The sequence below is a fragment of the Gouania willdenowi genome, chromosome 5, assembly GCF_900634775.1.
Source record: "Gouania willdenowi chromosome 5, fGouWil2.1, whole genome shotgun sequence".
Taxonomy (NCBI): domain Eukaryota; kingdom Metazoa; phylum Chordata; class Actinopteri; order Blenniiformes; family Gobiesocidae; genus Gouania; species Gouania willdenowi.
The window spans coordinates 23,826,573-23,851,380 of NC_041048.1; the positions used below are offsets into that span (position 1 = coordinate 23,826,573).

At 39.2% G+C, this 24,808-nt stretch overlaps 2 protein-coding genes across 9 annotated transcripts; both read right to left on the reverse strand.

The window, feature by feature from the left end:
* Positions 1–42: 42 nt before the first annotated feature.
* LOC114463966 (uncharacterized) lies at positions 43–12,123 on the reverse strand. 8 transcript variants are annotated; one of them, XM_028447882.1, is made up of 7 exons: positions 11,933–12,072; positions 7,620–7,659; positions 4,217–4,291; positions 2,699–2,812; positions 2,013–2,139; positions 1,581–1,939; positions 43–1,503 (listed from the first exon to the last, which is right to left on the reverse strand). In XM_028447882.1, exons 5-7 carry the CDS (start codon positions 2,122–2,124, stop codon positions 1,327–1,329), a joined length of 648 nt encoding a protein of 215 aa, XP_028303683.1. In that variant the 5' UTR covers positions 2,125–2,139; positions 2,699–2,812; positions 4,217–4,291; positions 7,620–7,659; positions 11,933–12,072; the 3' UTR covers positions 43–1,326. The 8 variants fall into 8 exon arrangements, with proteins under 8 accessions (XP_028303683.1, XP_028303681.1, XP_028303686.1 ...); XM_028447880.1 differs by lacking the exon at positions 2,699–2,812 and having other exon boundaries at positions 11,933–12,069; XM_028447885.1 differs by lacking the exon at positions 11,933–12,072 and having other exon boundaries at positions 7,620–7,671.
* Positions 12,124–19,085: 6,962 nt separating this feature from the next.
* Positions 19,086–24,277, reverse strand: LOC114462800 (probable nuclear hormone receptor HR38). The gene is made up of 7 exons (XM_028445812.1): positions 24,115–24,277; positions 22,166–22,992; positions 21,249–21,378; positions 20,840–21,003; positions 20,532–20,734; positions 20,276–20,454; positions 19,086–20,197 (listed from the first exon to the last, which is right to left on the reverse strand). Exons 2-7 carry the CDS (start codon positions 22,988–22,990, stop codon positions 19,935–19,937), a joined length of 1,764 nt encoding a protein of 587 aa, XP_028301613.1. The 5' UTR covers positions 22,991–22,992; positions 24,115–24,277; the 3' UTR covers positions 19,086–19,934.
* Between the last annotated feature and the right edge of the window lie 531 nt (positions 24,278–24,808).

The window sequence follows — 24,808 nt, forward strand, 5'->3', positions numbered from 1 at the left end:
TTGTATTAAATCTTTTATGAATTATGCACATTGTACAAAATGACAACTTGACTTCCCTCTTTATTCAACCCTTCATTAATCATGTCGATCACGGAATTTGTCATTTGCATTCAAAGCCAAACATAAAAACAAATTCATGTCAGCACTGTTTCACAGACCAAGGGCCTCCTTTATAAAGCTTGCTTACGCAAAAAACAGGGCTTGAATGTGGGGTCCGCCGCTTCCCATTCAAAGGTTGGGGTTTTTCTAAAATAAACGTAGCATGAGAATGTACGCACTGGTGCGCTAACTCTGAACCTGCAGCATGGATATTGGAGATGTGGAAAAATGACTACGCCAATGGTGGTGAATTGAAGCAAGATTCATCTCAAACATTTAATTGCTCACATATCAGAGTCATAGATCCACATAATCATACCCAAGCCTGCTCTGATATGAATGTGAACAGTGAGCCATTAGGTGATGTGTTTAAATGTGTTTAAGTCTCTGAGTGAAAATGAATGCATGTACCGGTACATAAACCGTAAAATGTGAATACAATCAGACCAGTTGACGCACAGTGGCATCAACACTCGATCCATGTATCCTGACGCACAGCTGTGTCTGCGTGTCTGTAACAGATTGTAGTGTGGAAAGCTGTGCTTCACCAAGCTGCACAGCATGGAGGAGGTAAGCTGTGCCCGCGCTCGTGCTTGCTCTGACCTACAACTTCCCCAAATGATGAGTTTCACCTGTGACGTTGTGACGCAGTGTGGGCTGAGGTTTGTACTGTAGCCGAAACACTCTGACGGTGTATCTGAAACACTTAATTTCACCTCTGTCATATTTTACACTGCAGTGGAGACTGCTGTAAATAACTTAGTTTTAATTTATTTACACTATTACTGTGATCACCAATAAATCCTCTTGTTTTCTGGGTTTTAATCACTCACACACATCTTTTTTTTATTTTAAAATTCCTTTTCCTTGTCACTTCTGCCATGAACCCAGCAGAATCCCAGCAGCTCGTTTTGATGCAAAAACCCTTCATGAGCTCCTTAGCATTGACCATTTATGAAAGATTGTTGACGTGTCGAGGGCGGGATATGAAGTGAATTTACCTGCACCAATTTCTAGCTGGGATGTGATTTATACGGAGAAAAATGCGAGCAGGTGAACTCTGCATGGTTATACAAATCGGAAATATTTTTGGCGCAGTGCATTTTCAGATTTTTGACATATGTTCACTTTTAGTGTAGATTCTATTCAATGTTTTCTAAATGAGGCCCCAGGTAATTTGTCCTTTGACTTAAGCACACATGTTGTGCGTGTGGAGGAGAGACTAGTTTAGGAGACATGGGTGTAGAGATGTCGAAGAAAATCTCCCCTGGTGGACGTGTTTCCAGGGAAAACTGCCTGGCAGAAGTCGCATGTGTGTGAATCATTCACCACGTCCGACATCATCTCCCCAGCAGACGGACTGAAGAAGTGTCTGTCCGGGGAAGTTGTGTGTATCACAGGCATCTGTCAAACATGAACAAGTTTGAGCAGTCAATGAAACATCAATGCACAGCTGGGTTTTCTATTCAGTAAGATCATACCTGTGGTGTGAATGGAACCCGGCCGTCATCGGGGTCTCTGTGTCCTGCATGACTTGTCTCACACTGAGAAGCTTCATGGCAAATCAACGTGTGAGGATTAGACAAAAAGGGATGCTTTTGCTCCACATTTTCCTCCTTCTTTTCCTGACTGGATACGTTCATGTTGAGCTTTAACATGTCTTGAGTAATGATGTCAGAGAATGTCCCCCCATTTCTGTGAAGGAGATCAAGCTCACACTTTCCTGTTGTGCTGTTTCCTGGCAAAGGATTCTCATGTGAAGACTTAACTGTTAAGTCATTCATGAGATGGACAGGGATGGTCATCACATCACTGAACTCTACAGTCGGAACAATGGCACCTGCACACAGAATACTGCTTAGTCTAGAACTACAGCTGCATTTAAAAGAAACACAATTGTTTTATAGACAGACCTTGTTGTTTCTCCAGGGCTGTTGTAAGACGATGCAACATTGCAGCCTGTTTTAGGCAAAGTGACCTAAGGCTAAGGAACTGTTGGTACAGCTCACAGTAAGCCTCTTCCATCTTTGGAACTTAAGCCTACAGAGAGAGTAGATGAAGCAGTGAATCAGAGTTAGCAATGGCCGACCAGTGCAAAACAAAACTTAACAATTTGTGCAAAGCTCATGTCGAAAACGGCAAACATAAGGGCAAAATGAGGGTGGAGCAAAACAGACCTGATTACCATACACCTGTACATTTAAACTGAGCTGACCTACCTTTTGCAGACCTTACACCAAATAAGATTGTATTACATTTTGGAGGAGTTCTGATCAATACTGAATACTGGATTCGAAAAATCCATAACTTTCATAATTTGCGCATTTCATAGGATTTTTTTTTTTTTAAACAATGGGGATCCAAAAACATTTGAACCTACTGTATTAATTAACTATTAATGGAGATAGACATTTCTTGCAAGTCTTAGTTTAAGGTGTGAAGGATTATGGTACCATGATCAGGATCACTGATCCAGATAATTGCCAATATCTGGCAAAGAGGATATTTGGCACTCGGGGGAGGTTTACGAGCAAAAATCTTTAAAATCAGGAATTATGAAGGAATAAAGTCAGGTAAGATAAGGATCAATGCATAATACCGAGCAGCTGCTGATGATTCGGGGTGCTTTCACACATGCCTCTTTGCTCCGCACCATCCTGCGCTTCCTCGGATACTCCGGTCTTTTTGTGATAACTGAGAGGTCACTGGAACTCTGGTGTGGAGCAAACAAGCAAACTCGGACTGGCTTCAGTGAAGCATGGTGCGGTCTTTTACCATGTATGAAAACAACCAGGACCAAACATAGGACTTTACATTGAAGCGCAATTGTAACAGAGCAACTCCAGGGACTAATTCAGTGACCGTTTCAGTGACAGCTCTGCTGCTGCTGTGTGCCTGCCGCCACTGTAACAGGCACGGGCACACACACAAATGTCCGTCTATCCATCCATACATCCATTTTCAGAGTCGCTTTGTCAGCACACAAACAAAAACGTCACATTTCCTCACTCCCTTCTGTGTTTCTCATTTATTTCACTCATCTCTGTTTTCCCAAACTATTCACATGATCAGCAATGGCTGCTCATTTAACTGTTTTATCTGCGTATATATTCTCATATTACATATCCTTACCGGTAAGTTACCGGTGATATGACGGCTCTGAGCGCTGACAGGTGGAGATGGAGCGGAGTCATCTCTGTGTTTGTGTAGAGCATTAGCGCAGGTTGTGGCATCGTGTGATTATGGGTTATTTTGAATTGTTATTAATGATTTTTCTGCGGGGATTGTTTTAAGAATTCCTTTGGAAAACATAGGAAGAGAGATCAAATATAGGACGTGACGGCGCGACTGTCAGTAGAAACAGGGCAGTGCCACATCGTCACGGCATTGGAGTGTAAAGTATTCCGACCGTTTTGCCTTCGTAACGCAGTTCAGAAAGTTTGGTGTGCTTGGCAAATTAAAATGGAACAATGTTGCAGATTCACCGCCTGAGTCCACCGGATTATGTGTGAAAGCACTTAGTTTCACATTTAGGTTTTCACAAAGTCAAACTACAACAGAGTGTGTAGGAGCCTCAATATTCGGAGAATAACAAAAAATCTCAAGAGGGATAGACTAAGCCTGGAAACAAGACATAAGGGATGCAACATCAGCAAGGTGTCTGTCAGACAAAGATTTTAACAGACATTAATGAGGATTACAGAAGGCAGGAAATTATTCCAGCAGGGACATCAAATCAGAACTGGGGGAAAAAAGTACTGGGAATGGGTTTACTGTGTAGAAAAGTGTGGCTAAAAGTGACCTTGAAGCATTTCCTTCCAAAAAGTCATAACTGACATTCAAACCTGTCCATGTGACTAAGCTATTCACAAACCAACATGAAAAACGGTAGATGGTTCTTAAGAGGGATCAGACCGAATATTAAACATTTAATGCAGATGAGAGTGTGTTTGCTGAACGAGCAAACACACTTGTTCAGCAAACAGTGAACGAGTGTGTTCACTCGTTCACTGACCAAGGAATGTCTCCTGGTAAAAGTCAAGTATGAGGTTTGAGAAGGGGCGTCAATTACCCACCCATCCATCCAAGGTTCTGTCAATACCAGTGGTGTACTTACCAGCTTAATCTTTAACACTTCCTGTTCCTCATGTTCCAGAAGGTCAGGGCTCAGTCAATTCTTCCATCAACCTTCCTGAAAATGTATTAAAATTGAGAGTTACTCCTCATTCTGCACAACAAAGATCTCCAGAATAGTTTTAAGATCAAGTCGTGTCAAGTTACATATCTGTCCCTGCTCCTAAGAGCTCATAAATGTCTTGTTTCACGAATGCACCAAGTTACAACATGGAATGTGTTACAGTTTGAGGTGCTGAACAAAAGGAAGTGGTTTTCTAAAACAGGGAAGTAAAAGTAAAAAGGGAAGTGGCATTTCTCAGCCTTCAGCCTTCAGAGCTGTGTTAACTATTAACCTAAAGAAGAAAGAGCCGGGCTCCATTTTTCACTTTATTGGGAAGCAAAACTACCACAGTGCCTCCATTCATGAAGACAGCTTTACATATAGACAATAGGCTGGGCAGCACAGGAATGCAGTGGATATGATCACATGGAGCCTGATCAAAATTGACCATTGTGTTCAACGTGTTTCAATAATCGTATGTTGAATGACTCTTTTAAATGGCCGCAGTTTGGGTTCAGGTACTCGTTTCTTTTGGTAATCTCAGAACCACAATGCTGTCGAGGACCCAATACATAATTTGACAAAAGGAAAGAAACACTTTTACATTCTCTAATTAAGTTTCTGAATCCAACAATACCTCTTGTATCCTCTTTGATGATGAGAAGATATAAGAGACCCAACCACCACTTTCCTGCAAACACTACGTCCTGAATATTAGTTCATTTGATAAAGGAATTACATATAAAGAAATCAGTTTGTTAGTTTAGTTTACAGGAATGAGGTGGATAAAACAAATTAAATGTAAAAGAAAAGTATAAGGTCGAGAAGTAGCATTGGTGGTTCAGAACTGGTCTGGTCTTGGCACTCATTCTAAACCAATGATTTAAGCATGACCCAAATTAAGAATAAAAACATTTTTCTATATGATCTGATCAAAGATAATGCAGTTTGGACCTAAAATACTATAAAACAGCATATCATATTTTAAAGGCTTAATGATAAAACCGCAATGACTGAAAGTGGTGATGCTAAAGACCAGGGAGTCCAAACCTGGTCCTTGAGGACCACTATCCAGCAGGTTTTACATGTCACCTTGCCCGAACACTCCTGAATCTAATGAAGTATCATCAAGCAAGTCTGTGAAAAGCCAGAAAAAGAGCCGTTCAGCTGTGTTGGAGCAGAGACACATCTAACCCTGATGGATCAGTTTTTCCACTAGAGCATCTTACTGCTTATAAAGTGCTGATTTGTATCTACTCAGCTACGGTGCCAAGCCAAAAAATTTGATATATCAGAATGCAGGCAGCTATTTGGCTCAGAGTCGAGGTACCTCCTTGTGAATCCTAAACTCTCCGGCACCTTACACGGGTGTTTATCCTACAGCTTTCTCTGCTTCTCTTTCTTCATTTTGACCAAAATAAAACCAGAGCCAAAGCCAGATGCATTACCATACCCTTACTATCTACAGTAGCTACTCTCTGACCTTTAATACTTTATTTTAAGGGTGCTCCGATCACAGTTTTTTGGGGGAAGATCACTCATTATCAATGAGTGAAAATGTTACCAGACAACATTGATTATCAATCATATCCTAAATTAGAAATTACGCTTTTGCCATGCAGTATTATTTTTTCATTAAGTTATTATAGACAACATTATACACAGAATGTTAATATGAGAAAAAGAAGAATTATCATCCAACTCCAACTTTTCTTTATGGGTAGAGAACATGCGACTACTCTCAAAAAGTGTAACAGAAAAACCAAGCAAGCAACAACATTTTTTTTTTATAAAGATTAAAATAAAACTCAATGTAAAAACAAATGTTTGTTGAAGTTTAACTTCACTTTAAAGACTATGGGGTCTATTCTCCCATCTGGACTTAAACACTTTTTTGCAAGCCTGCAGTTACGCACTTTTCTCCTGCTCGTATTCTCCGGTCCATGTTCTTGACACACCCACCACGCATAAGTAGAGCAAAATCACGTAGTCTGTGAATGAAGGCGGACTGAAGGAAAGGAGGCGGTGATGTCATTTTTTTGGGCTGTCTAGAAATCACGGAACATAGAGTTTTCCAAACGCTTGTAAACATCATTGAAATCTGTGAAAATGATAACGTTCACTTTTAATTTGAAACACCTTCATTGATAAACAATGTTACAGGTTGATTTGATCAGATCATTGATCAGATTATTGCACTGTGAGGATCGGCCGCATTCTGTCCGAGTCACAGTTAAAATCTCTCTCCTTGATCATCATCATCATCATCACTGTAAAGCGTGACTGAGTTAGATGCTGGAGATATGAGGAAATAACCTGGTCACAGAGCGTCCTGCTTTAATACAGAGGGATGTTTGCAGTGAAACAGAACTATTGGCTTCCATAATACGCAGTTTTAAATATAAATTGTTTAAAGCGACCTGAGCTGAGCCTCATTAAAATATGTGTGGGAACAGTTTGTGGTCCATCCTCATCTGCATATGACAGCATGTTTCACTCTGTAGTGGATCAAACTGTGACTATACATTGGACATAGTATGAAAATAGTTGAATCACTGTAACCAATGTGGACAGAAAGCTGTGTTTGTCAGAGATTTAATTCATCGCGCAGCAGCAGCAGCTGACTGATCACAGCTGCTGCTGCCCGACACATGAGTCCGTGTGGCTTCAAATGTAACTAAGTCCATATTTCTAGTGCAATAAAATATTTCACCTTATCGGGCGCTGCACTTATTCCAGGGTTAGAAGCGCGTAAGAGGAAAAGGACTTACGCACATCGGAGAATGCGCGTAAAGCCAGATTTGAATGGGGACGCCCACATTTCAGGGCTGCTCCACCCACAGTGCGTAACTGGGATGAAGGCACGCAGCGACTGACTTAAGTACACACAGCCAAAAACAGCACCGCTGCGTGGCTTTTTGGACTTACGTGCATGGGAGAATAGAGTCCTATATCCAGTGCCACAAAGTGCAATTTAAAGACAGCCAACCCTTAATTTTCTCTGCATTTACAAATACCACATGCAATATAATGACACAATCGCACCTTCACATAATATAACTGTATCTCACTTTGGACAGAGCTACCATTCATGTTGGTGAAGGGTTTTGAATAATGTGTCTTCAAACAAATATATATATATATATATATATGTTTACTGCAGTCCTATTTTTTACATTTTGTAATTCAAGAGCCAACAAAAAGATACATCATTATTCCTACTTTGGCTTTGGTGTAATTCAAAGACATTTAACAACATGGATCATAAACATAATTTTTTGTAGTTTCTAACAGATATTGAACCTTAAACGTCCGTTTTCATCCATAGATCAGGTGAACTTACCCTGTGTGTCCGTCTGTTCCCAGCAGCAGGAAGAGCAGACCTGTAAACACAAAACACATCCGCAATCTCCACTCAGTGACGTCACTTCACCTGTAACACAGCGCAAAAAAAAAAAAAAAAAAAAAAAAAAAAAAAAGTTGCCGTGCTCACCTGTAATACGCACGGAGTTCCTGTTTCAGGAGATTTCAAAATAAAAGTGCCAGACAGGCACATCTAAAAAAAATTTAGAATACCATGATTCTCATTTCAGAAAGTGAAACCCATATATGATATAGACCCATAGAGTGAAATATTTCAAACCTTTATTTATTGAAATTTTGAAATTATGGCTTACAAATAATGAAAACTTAAAATTCAGTGTCTCAGAAATTTAGATTATTACATAAGATGAATAATCAAAAATATATTTTAAACTGAAATTTCTGGCTTCTGAAAATTAGGATGATTGCTATGCACTCAATACTTGGTTGAGCCTCTTTTCTAATGAATTATGCGTAAATGTAGCATGGCATTCAGGCGATCAACCTGTGGCACTGCTCATGTGTAATATAATATAGCCCATGTTGCATTGGTGGTGGTCTTCAGGGGATCTGCATCATTGGGTCTGGTGTCTCTCACCTTCCTCCATTGATTCTTTATGGAGTTCAGGTCAGGCCAGTTTGCTGGCCAATCAAACACAGTCACACCGTGGTCAAGGAACCAACTTTTGATACCTTTGACAGTGTGGGCAGGTGCCAAATCCTGCAGTAAAAGGAAATCAGCATTGCTTATTACTGTTTAATTTATTGTAACCTTAATGCAACGTACAAATAATGAGCTCAATTCCATTCATATTGGTTTGACCAGTCTGCTTTATTTGCATGGCCTGAAAAAACAGCAGGCATTTAGGTCACATTAACACTTTTAATTGAAATTTACATCTCTTAACATACATCTGAAATGGTATAATTTTCTATTCATTTTCTAAATATCTCCAGCGTGAATGCAATGCTTTCCACTCTGTTTTCAAGCATCTATTTTTCTAATTCCAAACTATTTTTCTCTATTTACAAGTTAGCGTAAACAGCTAAAAAGCCACAGTAGCAATAAGTCTGTTTCAGTCATTTCATTAAATAAGATGCGTTGTTTTGATCATTTTCTCATCAGATGTAAAATTTTGTTGTGTGAACATTTCAACAAGTAATCTTAAGTTATTGAGTAGGGAAGCTTTGATTCAGACGTCTTAGTCACATAGTTCATGTTTTTATTTTTTTAACCTTACAACCTAACATCATAGTTTACCCTTCCACACAATATTAAACAATATGGCATGATCATATAATTTATAAAAGTCATATAGTGGATGAAAAAACTATGCATAAAATGATACACTGCAGAGGCGTAGAGGTTTATTGCTTTATTAACTCTTTGTTAAATAAACAGGATAATGTGGAGAATATAATGGTAAATATTTCTTAATACCACAGTTATATTGATAGCTACATTCACCCATTCACAATCACACACAAATGGCAACTAAACTGCCATACAACGTGTTAACCCTTCATCAGGAGCAACTTAATCGTAGTAATAATTTTCTAAAGTTCTTAATCACTGGCTGGTTGGCTGTTGAATGCTCTATTTAGTCATGTGATGAAGTAACTCAATGACTTTAAAAAAAGGCAGTAGCTATCCGTACCAATATCCGTATCAATATACTGACCTTCTATCCGTATGCAGCGCCCCAATTTGGCCAGTTTAGATGACGTGATAGGTCAGTCATTGGTCAGTTTAGGTCGCGTGACTAAGACTAAACCTTACTCTAAACTTAACCTTAACGCTAACCCTAAACCTAAAAATTGTTGCGATATTGGGTTATAACCCCTAAACCCTAACCCTAACCCTAAGATGCTACGTACGTGTTCTTTGGTAACTGTACCAATAGCACCGTGGGTTGTCCTTATGGCAACCGTACAAATAGACACTTTTTTAAACCAATAAACCAATAGGAAGACAGTGTAGCCATCATCAGCTGATCCTTTCCAGGTTGGAGAGGAGATGTTGGCCTCACTGTCAACCCCTGACAGCTGAGCAGCTTGTTATGTTGTAGAGGTGCGAGCTACCCTGACTTTAGACTGCTTACATTACTCTGATGGCCAGCCAGACACCCTCTCACTATCCGTGTGATGCAGATCTGTGACGCTTTTAATACACAACAAACTATCGCCGTAACATCTGAAATATTGTTTCCTACTGACCTGGTAGAGCAACAAACCATCTAAGTGTTCAGTAGGCTGGTAATTATCCAGAGCGGAGAACCCACTCTACGCCTGAGGATGCAGCTGTCGATATGATTTTGCAATATCTCCTCAATGACAATGAGTTTTAAAAATAAATGAGCGTCATGTATTAATTTCTGTGGAGTCTGTCTATTCTTTACTTGTATTTAATGTAAATGTTCTGCAGGAAGTTGCACCCACAATCAGGAAGTGGTAGCCTCAGGAATTAGAAGTGTAGAATATGATATGAATACAAGTACAAATGGTCCCCTGTGCTTACAAACACGTTTCAGTTTCTTTAGTCATATTTCTATGTTAATTTATTTTATACTTTTTGCCTCATTTTTTTTTTTAGTTTCAATTCTCTGTGTCCCAATCTCTTATATTATTATCTGATATCGGTCTGATATCAGCACAAAAAACATGTCTCTGATTATGTATATTGGCCTGCATCTAAAATCTCTGTTATAAAATGTATTGTTTTTATTATATCTATTGCAGTTATTTTTTCACGGTCTTCTAATTTTTTCAGTTTTTATTTTATTCAATTGCAGAATATTCTTATGTTTAAGGTTAACATTTCTGTAACCCATTGGTTAATAAAAAATGGGTCACATTTTACACTACAAAATAAGTAATTAAAGTATGTACAGTATGATTCATGCCAATATCGTATTGAATAGATATCAGCCAATCCTGAAGGCTGTAATATCCGTATTATAACAGAAGTATAAAAGGGACATCCCTATTTTCCTGTTATTCACATAATGTATTTTGTATTTTGAGGTTTCTTTAGGGTTTGCGAGTCTTGGACACAGTTTCTAACGAATGCTATAAAATGATCATAAATAGCTTTGTATATTCCATTTGTTCACAACTTCAGTATTAGATGATGAATGCATTTCTGTGGAGTCTGTCTATTTGAGTATGCCATGTGATGGATTAGCGCCCTGTCCAGGGTGTCCCACCTATAGCACCCAACGAGTGCTGCTCAGAAGATTTATAAAGGAATTAATAAATGCATTTATGTTGTGCTATTGTCAATTCTAAAGACTAGCAGTGACTGTAAATATAATTTTATTGTAATTAATGTGGTAAAATTATCAAGTGGAGCAAAGCACTGTAGAAGACGTTGAAAACCAGTCGTGACTTTGATGCCAAATTAAAGTGACATTGATTTTGGACAGTGAGGAAGACATAGGACAAAAGTAAAGAACCTTAAGTCTTTGCACTGTGAGAGAGCCAGCATGCTAATTCCTATTTTTAACAGGTCCTCATGTTTCCAAGGGCATATGCTGGATGCGTTGTCGCTTCTGGCTTACTCTGTATGTAGCAAATATATTCAATATATGTGATCAATCGTGTTGAAACATAATACTAGTTTAGAGGCTTCACCGTCATCGATTCCTAGCAAAATGGTTAATGCAGTTATTTGCACTTGACCGTTGTATTGTGTCATTTGTTCACAAGTTTGCAAAATGTGATCTGACCTTGAACCTCTGATGCACTTACACACACTGGCATGCACATAACACAGATAAACACACACTCATAGTGTGTGCGTGTGAGCGTACGTGCGTATGTGTGGGTACTTAGGCTTAGCTGTGAATATCTCAGGCGTTCGCCCAGGAACCATCGTCTTTCACTGCAACAGTACCCCAGTCTCGTTATATAATTGTAACAGTCTCTTTTTCCTAAGTTGGACAGGGACAATTTTCCAACATTGACACACACATTTTCAAATTAAATTTGACAGTGTACAGTAAAATGGTTTGATATTCTATCATATAATTGAACATATTTATTAAAGTACAAAATGACATTGAGTACTGCCTCTAGTATCATTTTTAGAATCCATAAAAAACTACATTAAAAAAAAAAAACATTCTATCACTGGAAAATCTTATCCTGGATTTTGATATTGGATTTATTCCAAACGCAGATTTGATGAAAAGAGAGAACGCAGCACAACGAAAGACAAAAATAACATAATAATGTGACATAAAGTAGTGTCACTATCAATGCAGTAAATAGCAGGTTAGAGAAAAAAATTACCTGTAAGCTACTGCAGTGTTTATCCATTAGGACAGCCTCTGCGTAGAGACTGAACTTTGTTGCTGAGTTGCTCTGGTCCAGTTCTCGAGAGCTCCTGTCCTGCATGTTTTAAATGTCTCCCTGTTCTAACACACCTGAAACTAATGACTGTGTCATCAGCTCTAAGGAAAGCTTGATAAGGATGTCAGTGCCCAATCCTTTCACAGGCCGGATCCTTTCAGCGCATGCGCGAAACACATCTCCATCCAGTCGGCCTATTTTACGGCAGTTTGTGTACTATTTAAAAGGTTGAAACCCTGCTATTTAACACAACAAATTAAAAAAAAAAAAATTATATATTTTTTTTTTACTTTGTCTGCACATGCTGTCGAAGGTCAACACTACAAGAAGTGCAATTTTTTAAGACAGCAATGCATGTTTTGTTACTGCAATTAAATAAATGAATTTATTTTACTGCATAATTGTGACCATCGCCACGGAAGGAAGGGTAAGAAACACCAAGGTGAATGGGAAGGGAATAGGGATGAGGGAGTCAGGGTATGAAATGGAAGGGGTGGGGAAGAGTTGACTGTTGAGTGAATTTTTTATTTATTTTGGTTTTTATCTTATTTTCTGTTTGGTTTTTGTCAATGTTGTGTATTGTGTATTTTTCTTTTTAATAAAAAAAAATCAACATTTAAAAACACCACAAAGCAGTCACATTTTTAAATGTGTACTATTTAGAATATTTAACAAACGTCGTATGGGTCGGTTTACATTCAAATATCACGTCCCAGCAGCTCTGTCGTAAGGATTGCGAGTCAAGACGTGAAGTAGTCTACGCGCATGCGTTGAAAGGATCTGAAAGGATCAGAGTATTGGGCACTGACAAACGAGATGGCTTTTACAGTCAGCTGTGGTGGACCAGGGTAGCATCTAAAACATGCAGGACAGGGACTCTCCAGGACTGGACTTAAGAACCCCTGCGTTCTGCTCTCTGTGGTGTCTCACCAATGGACAGCATTCAACTGAAGCGTGTGCTTCACTTATTGTTTCTGTTCATATGAAACAGTTTAATCAAAGACTAAATGTAGGTTTAGCCCAAAGACCATGTTTGCCTTTCACCTTCATGCATTCAATTACGTTATCCCCCAAGGACGGAGTAAAGAGGTTTCCACATGTGAATTCATTTCGGATACTTTAGGATGATAATTCAGCCGGATCACCCTTCACTTATGAATTTAATCCTGCTGGGTCTATAATCTTAAAGCAATAGAGGGAGGTGCACAGTTATCACAGAGATGGCATGAGTGGGGACTGTCAGCTCATTTATCACTGGAGACTGTGAGTGACAGAGACTATATTCAATTACAGAGGTTTCTTTGGGCTCAACAATAGCTTGCTATAAATACACCAGCAGGGTTTTCCACTCTCAACAACTTCCACACACGCTCACACATTGCATTAGTTGTTTTATAACTTGTAATTTGGTCCTGATCCTGTCATACCGGCTCTGAAATGTTACGGCGGCAAACAAAGATGAAAGTCTGCTGACCGACATATGCCCCTTTGGGTGGGTGTGTGTGATATAAAAGTTTAGGACCAGAATAAAGAAACCCAGGGAGCCGAGGCAGAGAACCAGAGCTTTACGCAGTTATTTAGAGCACAGTCCATCAACAAACGACAGGTGCAAGATCCTCACAAACAAGCCTATTAGCTTTCCTCCCAACGGAACAATATGGGCTACTGCCATCAGCAACACACACGCACGTACGCACACACACACACACACACACACACACACACACACACACACACACACACACACACACACTTTCTTGTTATATGTGAGTTACAGTAAGATGATCTGCTGTTGTTGAGCTTTGCTTTTCCTCGTTTTACTGTGGCCTACCTCAGTAATATTCCTGTCAGCTAAACGGTGACCCTACGGTATCTTCATTTCTCAAGTATTTAAAGAGATAGACATTACATAAAACTGCAGGACAGTCTTTTGATAATTAAAAAACAAAGTGTTAATGATAGGTAAAAGATGTTTCTAAATCCAACGTTGCACTATTACCAATTAAAAGGCCATATAGTGTTCAGTGTAATGCAGCTGAGTATCTAAAACAGTTTTTCAACCTTGGGGTCGGGACGCCATGTGGGGTCGCCTGAAGTGTCTGGTAAAAAAAATAAATAAATAAATGAAAAAATACTGATTATAATTTTTACTTTTTCTAATGACCACACCACACACACAATAAATATAAAACAACTGTATTTTATACGTACATATACTCAAATATAAATATTGTTCAAATAAAATGCAGAGTAAAAGTATCTCACTTGTCACTTTGTGCACTAATCCCTGTTACTCTATATTTTTTACTTTAATAAACATGACTAAAACCTAATTCTAGAAAAAGAAGAAAAAAATGTCCCTGGAGTTGCCAGAAATGTACAAAATCCAAATGGGGTCACGACCCAAAAATGGTTGGAAACCCCTGATCTAAAAGCTTGTGCTTCTTATTTGCCACTGATCCTGTGCCTCCTTTAAAACTTTCTCTATATCGTATAAAACCAACAGACTACATATGATAACTAACTGATCAGCAGTTTATTGTGAACTCGTCTGTTTTGCTTATCTTTCTCACTTGTTTATTTCAGTATGAAGAATTATCAGTCCTCAAACTAGGGTATGTCTCATGCCCGATATTATCATTAGTATAAAGATAATCATGGAGGTGATGATGAGGTTGGTGTTTTCATCAATTGTCAACAAGTGTTTCCTGTTATAACTTTTTAATGAACACTTTCTGTTACAGGAGAAAACATGGAAGATGTCACTGACATTCATGAAGCATAATCTTCAGTTTCCTTCATGAGCAGTAATGCATCCCTAACATTTTTTATAATGTATCAAATTTATGCAGTTGCTTTGATTTGCGTTGAGTAATGATCATAATAATTACGGGTGTCTTTTGGGTTTTTCTGTGTGTAATTGCCTTCTGTTGTCTTTTTTTTATTGCACTTTTTATTTGAGCTGTCATGTCAGTAAATTTCCCCACTGTGGGATGAATAAAGAATCTATCTATCTAATAATAATAATAATAATAATAATAATAATAATAATATCCTTTATTAGTCCCTTTACAATGAAAATGGTTTGTGTTTATAACCCATATGCAGAGCAATGGTAGAGGTGGACCTGTAGTGGTGCCAATCCGCTTACTCTCCACTGGCTTAGAAGTGGACCCTGCAGTCCTCAAACTCTCCTCTTTGAGCCGCATATGTGCCTACTCTGGTATATCTGTGTTAATCAGCCTTATGGTAATCTAAATGTTGCCTCTTGTAGCATCTTGAAGTAAGCTTTTGCTTTTGCTTACTGCTTTTTGGTTTTTGTAAAGATCACCTGGTATAGATATACAGATTTATCAAGGATATGCTTGTTAAACAGTATTGATAAGTAGCTTTGATTTAGTTTTAGAAAAGCAGTAAGGAAGAGGAATGCAGCCATCTACTTTGACTGGTTGGGGTTAGTGAACAGAACGGCAAACAGAATAGAAGGATAGTCCATCCGAGTGTCCCAGACTAGTTGAGCCGCGAGCCATCGATCAGGAACCGCGGACATCAAGACACCTGAAACAGAAAAAAGAGCCCTCGGAGGGCGAGGAGAAGGCACTGACTGCAGGAAAAACATGATACACTATGATTCACTCTAATGACAATACTGTAGGTCCAAATGTATCGGCACCCCTATTTTTTCACGAAATTGCGATGAAATGGGCAATTTGAATCAAATCAGGATGGAACGTTGTCGTCTAATTGAGGAACCAAACCAACATAACTGAGTCAAATTTCGTAAAGATTCATCAATTACAAACCGAGATATGAATTTATGATTTTTCGCCAATTATCATGTAGGTAGGGATTTTTTTATTTTTTTTAACTGATCCAGAATCAGTGTATTGATCTGGATCCCCTCCCATATTTAATGGAATCTTTCATAGTGTACTTTTGACCTAATCATGACAGACAGACAAACATACAGACAGACAGGTATGCAGTTTAAACTGCTGTATTTCTATCTTTTAGTTTATTTAGCTATTTTAAAAGCTTTCTGCAGCTTTCAGCTTTGCGTTTGAACATAGGCTACATGTTTGGACGGGCACGAATAAGTATCATTGTTTGAACTTGTAGTTGTGACTTTGTGATGTCGTAGATATCTGAAATGTTTCCTTTGATGAAGCATGGAATTACAAACATCTGTTACGCACACGCCCCAACCTGCTAATGAATGTTAAACCTGTTTGCCACTCTGGGGCCAGGGATGAATCAAAGAGTTCAAATTAGATATATTTGATTTTGCTGGTATAATTTTTACACTGTTTACAAAGTTGACTTGAAATATCGTTTATACAAGTCATCTCAGTGTAATGAACCCCTTTTAAAGCAGAAGCCAATATGCTAAACACCCAGTTTAGCATATTTACACAACAAATCACGATGACAGGATAGCCACGTATTACTTGTCAGAACATACCTTCTGGCTGAACCATGCCAGGATGCAGTGTGTTCAAAAGTTAAGGAGCCAATGGCAGCTCCAGATGGTAGCGTTCCACTTTTGGAAGAAGACGGTGTCAAAAAACACTGCAAGCCCAAACATGAAATACATTGACAGGAGGATGTATTTTGAGTTTTGGTTTGAGCAACTTGAAGAAGCAACATGCCTGATCCGTAATGGATACTTGCTCACCTAGACTCAAAGATCAATGCACTAAAGTAAAAAGAGAATCCATGCCCCAATACTGCAACTGGACAGAGATCCTTTGAACTTGCAACCCAAAATGCTGCTGCTCATAAACACATTGCTCTTGTTACATTTGGCTAAAATTACATGCTTGTAATACAATGCAGATCTAAATTCTTGATTGGTTTCATAATGCTGCCATCTCTTTTCTCCTCTTGTTTCTTTTTTTCCACTCTGTCTGCCATAACCAAAATCCAGATGACCAGTACGTGGTGTACAGTAGGATCAGGTGTCGAGTGGCTGAATGCGGTGGGTGTGATAGTCTGCTGTGGCTCAGAGTGCCATGGTATCGACTTCCTCATGGTCAAGGAAGGGGCCAACAGTAACATCATGTGACTCTACACGCACCAGGGTAAAAAAGAAGTAGATTCAAAATGTTGACATCATGCCAGAGTGGTATGACGGAGTTTCTTCCATGAGAGATCAGCAAAAAGGTCTTGAATTTACTTCCCACACCTGTTTTTGAGACTTAGTGGTTGATGAGATATGAAAGATGATCCACATGATCATCATTACTGCCTGTATCATCAAGCAAATACTTGACCCAAGCTTGAAATCTAGCAAGTATATTGAGAAGTTTGCAAAGATTTGATACTACCCTAAATGTACAAAAACCCTTATCTGTTTTTTGTCTGTTAGATTTCGTCAAAAGTACACACATTTTGTAAAAGTGTTGACAAAAGATAGACCTTACACCATGGAAGATTCAAGACATTTTAGTGGGGATCCGGATCAATATTGTGATTCTGGATCAGTTCTAAAAATCAAAAGATTCTCATTTCTGACAATTGGTGAAATTTCAAAAATTCATATCTCAGTACGAGTTTCATCATATTAATAGGGATAGAAAATGTTCTCAAGCCTTTAAAGTGTGAACGATCATGGAACCATGACCAGGATCACCGATCCATGCAACTGCCAATATCTGGCAAAGAGGATATTTGAAGCTTGGCGGAGGTTATGCGCTCTCTGAGGGCTTTTGTTACTGATGTTTCACTTTTCCTTTGTGGAAAGAATAATTCAAACTGCAAACTTTAACAATGGATTTAGGTTTAGTTACTAAGGAGGCATCACTTGCTGCCTTTGCTTATCAGGTTTTAAATAGCATTGTTATGGCATAGTGGTGGTTTATGGTAACTGCATGCAGAAATGCTTTATAAGAATGTTCACATGCCTATGTTCAAACCCTTTCACCCTGGTCGTCCCCGTAGGAGGAGCAGCGCCTGCAACTGTTGCACACGTCAAACCATATGTAGTGCAACACAGCAGCTGATTTGTTTTAACGCAATAAATAAAAGCAGATTTAGGATTATTCATTTTTTCCTATTGTTTTTAATAAACTATGATTTAAAAACAAACTGTAATCACAAGCATAGATTTAGCTCTCGACACCTCTAAAATATATACATCAAGACAATCAATGCAGTGTTTTAGTGTAGATTTATTATTAAGTATCTACTACCATCAGATCATCACTGTCGTGACTTTTGGAATTTACACAGATCCCAAGCAAAGAAACAAACACAGTAGGAGGACCTGTTCTTCATAATGTTTGAACACTGCTAGCAGTGCTTGTAGCTGCTCATTTTGTCATCACATATTGCAGTGATTAACCAAGAAAATCCATAAAGTTTGAAGTTAATTCTACACATTAAAAACAAACATCATCTAGAGCATCTGAAGGTGTTGAAAGTTATCTGAATCTGCTGCTGCCGTTCTGTTCTATAATCTTTTTTGTCCTGAAAAAAGCAGAAAAAGCAGTAATTATTTTTGACAGAGTGGCCACACATGCCCTTAAGACCCCACAGATGTCAAATCTATAATACCATGAAAGAAAAAAAATCTATGTTGACCCCTTTAAAATAGTGCATGCTGTATACGATATTAAAAAATAAAACCCATTGCTTTGTAAACAGGAAATTATCAGGTTAGGGCCACTTGGTAGGCACTTCATGAAAGACATCTTATTTTATGAATCTGTTTCCATTTCTAAAATACCAACAACTGTGCATGCAGAAGAAAGGTAATCCTGTCTGATCAAAGAGGCACACAGGAGCGATAGCAATACATGTTCTACACTTTAAGGCACTAAGGCTTTTAACCAGGTGTGTCTAAGTAAAAATCTATTTAAACTTTGGTCCAAAACCCTCCACTGGAGCACACAAAACTAAATCTTATCAGTCCAACAGAAAACAAGATCTCTTGTTGTTGTAGCTTACTGGATCAGTTTTAGGCAAACTGTGGCTCACGGGTGTCAACTCATTACCAAAACACGCAAAAATTTCTACTTAACTAATAAATTGCACTGCTGTGAATAGCAGAAACACTTTCAGCGCACAAAGCATTCAGTAGTGATTTTTCAGCTTATTTCAAAAGGTTTTATTTGATTTATTTTCATATTAAAGCTGATATTTTAATCTAATGTAAAGGTCCTCAGAAAGTGCCAATCCTTAAGGCAACATAGCTTTCTTGAACTAAGCAAAGTGTTTTCTTATTGAAGCCAAAATGTCTGAGTGAGTAAAGTTGCGTGAGATTTTTAGTGTCGTATTTTGGGATCCTGTCTGGAATCATCTCAGCTTGCCTTGTTTCAGTGTCTGTTCATCTTTACTAATTATGTTACCATTCTAAACATTAACGTGACCTTCCTTCTGTTTGGCTAATTCACCTATTTGGTGCTACTGACAAAGTGATGCTGCAAACTAGAATAAGAATCTGAAATAGGAAATGCTACAAAATTAAATATTTGATGTAAACCTACTTTTGGACCAGTTTAGGCAATGTATCGATGTAAGCCGATCCTCACAGCTTTAGAAAGAGGGTCATTGATATTTTTTTTTTAATTAATGTGTTAAGAAGGCAGTATATTTCCAAACATTTAGCACAGCATTACAACTCTGTAAAAAAAAAACTTGTCTTCAAGATGACAAAGCAAGATGACATTTACAAATGTTCCACAGCAACTAAAGTCCTTTGACAAAAGGCAAGCAAATAGAAAATATCTGGACTCTGAACACATTAGTGTAAATTCCAGCTTCATAGTTTTCAAAACTGAAATTGTTTCCAGTTTAAAAAAGAATAAAAGTCTCTTCCACTTGTCGGCACACGGGCATGTATGCTTCCTGAAGTTCAATGATAAAACCTTATTGGAATAAGTGCTTTTTACCCTTTCTGGGTCCGTTATTTTCACTAACAAAATGTTCCTTTGGGCTTTTTTCAGAATGGCAATATGTCCATGAAGATTTTCTCCACTATAGGTGGAGGGGGAACTAGATCTTCCAATTTTAGGTAGAAGATGCGCTGCAGGCCCTGAGTGCACAGAGTTCTTAGTTCTGGAAGTTTGCTCAGAAGACGAGAAAGATAGTTGGACTGCGTCCGACTTGATTCCGATCCATTTTTGTTAACGTGATCCCTTAAACAGGTGATGAGATGACTTTGAAAATCCTCTACTCGTTTGGGTTCTTTTAGGCCGTGGCGATCTAAAGCAGATGAGGACATCATGAGTAAATCCTGGACACAGTATAACAACACTCACTGGTAAATAAAGAGGATCTCACCTGTGATGATAACGAGTGCAGAGAGGCAGGAAAACAAAGAGAGGTCTAAATTCATGCGATGGAGACTCTGAGAGAAATCCATGATGGAGTCAATCCAGCCACCAAAACTGCGGGTGCACTGCAGCCGATGAAGCACCACGCCGTTACAGAAAACTAGTTTGTTTTTTTCTGGATTTGACCTGCAGCATATTCAAACAGTTAAATGAATAAAAAACATCTACATAATACAATACACATATCTTGGAAAAGCGCCAACCTGTATGCTAGACGAAGGATGAAAAGCTCCACAAAGGCAGATTCAAGGAGCAGATCCTGGTCCTCTGAGCAGAAGTCTGTGAATCCTGGTATACTTTGAGCCCAGTTTCTTATGACATCAAGTGCGCCGGTCAGGAGGTCATAAAACTGCTGGATGTCTCCAGCATCCTCCTTCTCCTTTGAGTTCTCCACTGTCTCTTGATACTGAGGAGAAGAACAGTTCAAAACAGAACATACATCAAGTTTTATCTCACTAAAAATATGGAAAGGAAACTAAAATTTCTGAAGGTAGAACGCTTTCAAAAATACCTTGGAATAGTCAAGCTTTGCGATAGTGGGATTTGAGTCTAAATGTGCCCTGACGAGGGAGGATATCATGTTGACAGAGGGGCTGGTGGGTGAAGCCTCCACTGCAGTCTTTGGTTTGGAGGGCAGGCGACCTCTGCGACCTTTGAGGCTGTCAGTGCGAACGACTGGAGGGCAGAAAAGGATCAGTACAAACGTGTAACTCTCCCATGCTAGCATGTACATGTCACACTAAAAAAAGACAACTGCTCCTCCGATCTCAGTTTCTATATTTCTGCAGCTGGCCCTCCTATCCCTGGGTCACATATGCCTTTACGACCCAGCTTTGGTTTCACAGGCGTATCATGACTAAGTCTCGCTTTCTCCTTGTTAAATATTAGTCAAGCTTTGGGAGAAGCTGAAATGGCCTTACCTTCTTTCACCATTCCTACGGCAAGACATTTCTGGAAACGACAGAACTGACAGCGGTTTCTCCTCCTCTTGTCCACTGGGCAGTCCTTATTGGCAAGGCATACGTACTTTGCATTTTTCTGAACAGTTCGCTGTTGAATAACAAAATACATTTATTAATTATCAGCTTTAAATATGTGAATAAGGAAATACTGCATAAAAACAAGTGATCTGCACACAATTTGTTAATCTAAGTTCTGTTGTAGCTGGTGAAGTTGATGATAGGCGGCCAAAGTGTGAAGAAGTTTTTTCTGATTATTCCAATCACGGCATTATAGTGATTCAGAGATTCATTATGTTGAGTTTTTCATTAATATGAATGAACCTTGATTTCATTTCAGGTTAGTTAAAGCGTAACTAAACCCCAGTACATTTGTTTTCTGCTCAAAACAAGTGTACTTGGATAAGAAGTAGTGTTGTTGGTTGATCTTAGTCCAACTCTTGACATTTTAGTCAAAGTATTTAAATTTGGTGTATTTTTTGTAAAAATGTAAGACTGGCTGTTCTCTGAGAGTTTAAACCTGAATATTACAATCAAATTTTTCTATCGCAGAAAATGGTAGTTTGTGACGTTTTGGTGTCTTCTTATGTCACGAACCACTATTATTGGCCCCGCCCTTCCTATAAAAACTAGCACCTGTTGACTCGAACATCTGTGGTGAGTAGGTGTGATTGAGGGAATTGTGAATAGTTTGCATTGCGCAGATTGTTCTTTGGAGATTTTATTTTATAGACTGGGTGTGTCTTAATTGCTCCAGGAGCTCCGCCCATAATCAAGACGTTTTTTTAATTTCCAGCCTAGACACACGCCACTCAAAACCTCAGGGTTTAGTTGATGTATGAAAGCCATTATTTTGAGCTTTTATCTTAGCTTTTTACCTTAAAAAACCCTTTGCATCCCTCACAGGTTCTGACTCCATAGTGCTGACAAGATGCATTGTCGCCACAAACAGCACAGCGACCCTCACTGGATCCTGGGTTTGAAGTCATGGGATTCTCTATAATCCTTGGGCTTTCCAGAGGTCCACGCTCCAAAGACATGAGAGGGCAATGAATTGGGGACACATGTTGCTGTGGAGACAAGAAGAAAGTCTCGTCCTGATCTGGCTGGGCCTCCTGATGCTGGCCAATGGGCGAGTGTGGCTCATGTGTTGGGCTGAAGGTGAAAAAGGAGAGCTGCTGAGCCATGGTGGCCTTATCAGCCACAGAGGACGGGAGCGCGGAGGAGTAAGGGTTAAAAGGGGAATCCCAGATGGGTGTGAATTCAGTCTGAAAGCCTGATGTTGGAGAGGAACCAGTGGTAAAACAAGAGCTGCTATAGTAGTCCGAACCACATGAGGACAGTGTTTCATCAAAGCAGCTGAGTGAAAAAGACCCTGGGTAGCAGCCATACACCTGGAGATCATCCAACTTGAAGGCCTGGTTCTGAATCTGAGCTCCAGAGCTTTCAGCTGCTCCAGGGTGGCAGAAGGAAACAGTAGAAGTGGGAGGAGAGGTGGTAATCTTGCAGGAATATGCATCGAACTCCCCTAAGTAACCATTCCCCACTAAGGTATTGATGCTGGGTAGTGAAGACGTAGACAGCTGGTCCTTTTGGCCGCTGATGTCCATCATCACTCTGGCACTTAGGTCAGAATTCAAGAACTCAGAGCTGAAGCAATTGTCGTGAGGCAAGGATGGATACTGGGCGTGTACGCAGGACATTGCTAAAACAGAAAACAAACAGACATTTAATTATTCATCATTTGTAATCAAAATAAAACATTTACAGCACAGTATTTTATTTAAACACTGTATATGCAGTTTATTTCCAAATCAATCTACGTTCAATACAAACCTATATTTAGTCAGACAGCAAGTGAATTTGCCCTGTTGTTGTCAGTCTGCGTATCTGCTAACTTTGCATATCGTGGTCACTTTTATCTGTTGCATTCATGTTTCTGTTCCATTTGCCTTGCCTCATCCTTTCTATAAATTTCACAGGGCAGTCCAATAGAGCAGGGCAGTATTGTCAGGTATCATCTTACTGGATTTTAATACTGAAGTTGGAGGGCAACCCTCTTCTACAGAGGTTCCAGCAGGGAGTGTTGCAGATTGTATTTCAGAGTGGCAGAATGCCAGTTCCAACGAGAAAGGTGGCAAAGCCTGTTTGAGTTTGTGCATGTGTTCCAGACTTTGTGAATGGACGTGTATCTGCAAGTGTGCCAACTGCTAAAGTTTGACAGTTGTTTTGGTACAAAAGGGAAGCAGATACTGCAAAACTAGGGACTAATCCTCATTTACACAGACACAAAATGTGTATCATGTTTGATTTATGACGAGACCTTTCCAATGCTCTATAAATGAACTCTGCTGATCTGTGACATTATGGGCAATCAGATTAAGGGATACATGGTACGTTTGAAAACTTGTTAAATACACCTCATGTGTAAGAGTCAGCTTGAAGCAACAAAGACCACCAAATACTATTGAGGATATAACAAGAATAAGGGTTTCAGATTTTACAGTGTTGTACAATGGTTCTACTGTGTACTACACACATTCTGTAGTTTACAGTCTTATCTTTTCCACTTTTGGTAAAGAGGGAAACTAAGGTTTCCATTAAACCCATCAAAGCCTTTATGCTGGTAGGAATAATAGCAGCACACGGGTATTGTGTACACAATGGGACAAATCATGAGAAACAAATTTGAACAAAAACATTTAAATTAGTTCAAATGTGAGGAATGTAATAAATATCTGTTGTTGTCTTAAGAATGATGACGTTATAAAGTAGTTAGTGCGTGTGTGAACACAGAAATAAAGTGCACAGTCCTTTTTTCACTCACCTGGTTCATGTAAATATCCAACTTTAGACGCTTTTCAAAATCAATGAACGTGAACGTCACCTCTGCAGGCTGCAGTCAGCACACACACACACTCACACACACACAAATACACACACACTCATTGAAACACACTCAGACCCTGATCCACATCAACTCTCAAAGCTCCATGCGCTGTTGTTTTATTTTGGCTGCGTCGACAAAAAGGCGGGTCCATGCCCATATTTGGAGTTCAGGGCGTTGAGATTTTCCGGATCTCTGGCCAATCAGCGGAGCGAACGACATAGACGGTTTAACGAGTGACGCAAGCACGGGATTCCATTGACGTAAGAGGCGGAGAGGCGCGCTCTCTAATTATAGACTGACGACGGCAGCGGGGCTCACGTGGGGCTATAACAAGACAAAAAAAGGGGTTAAAAATAACTCGGTTTGGAGGTGCCGATGCTTTTTGACTGGAAACATGTAAATCCTGCTTGTTTCCCAGCACTGAGGCGTGTCACCATCAGCTACAGTAAACACCTGCAGGTTCACCTGGGGCAGGGTAAAGACCTTCCTCTGACTGGGAACAGTAAGACACCTTCATTCATCATACCGGGGGGAGTGAGGCTCACATTTTGGGCTTACACATGTATCTTTAAAAATAAAACAATTCACAAAAATTTTATTATGTGACAAATAGTCTCTGCTGCATTTTTTG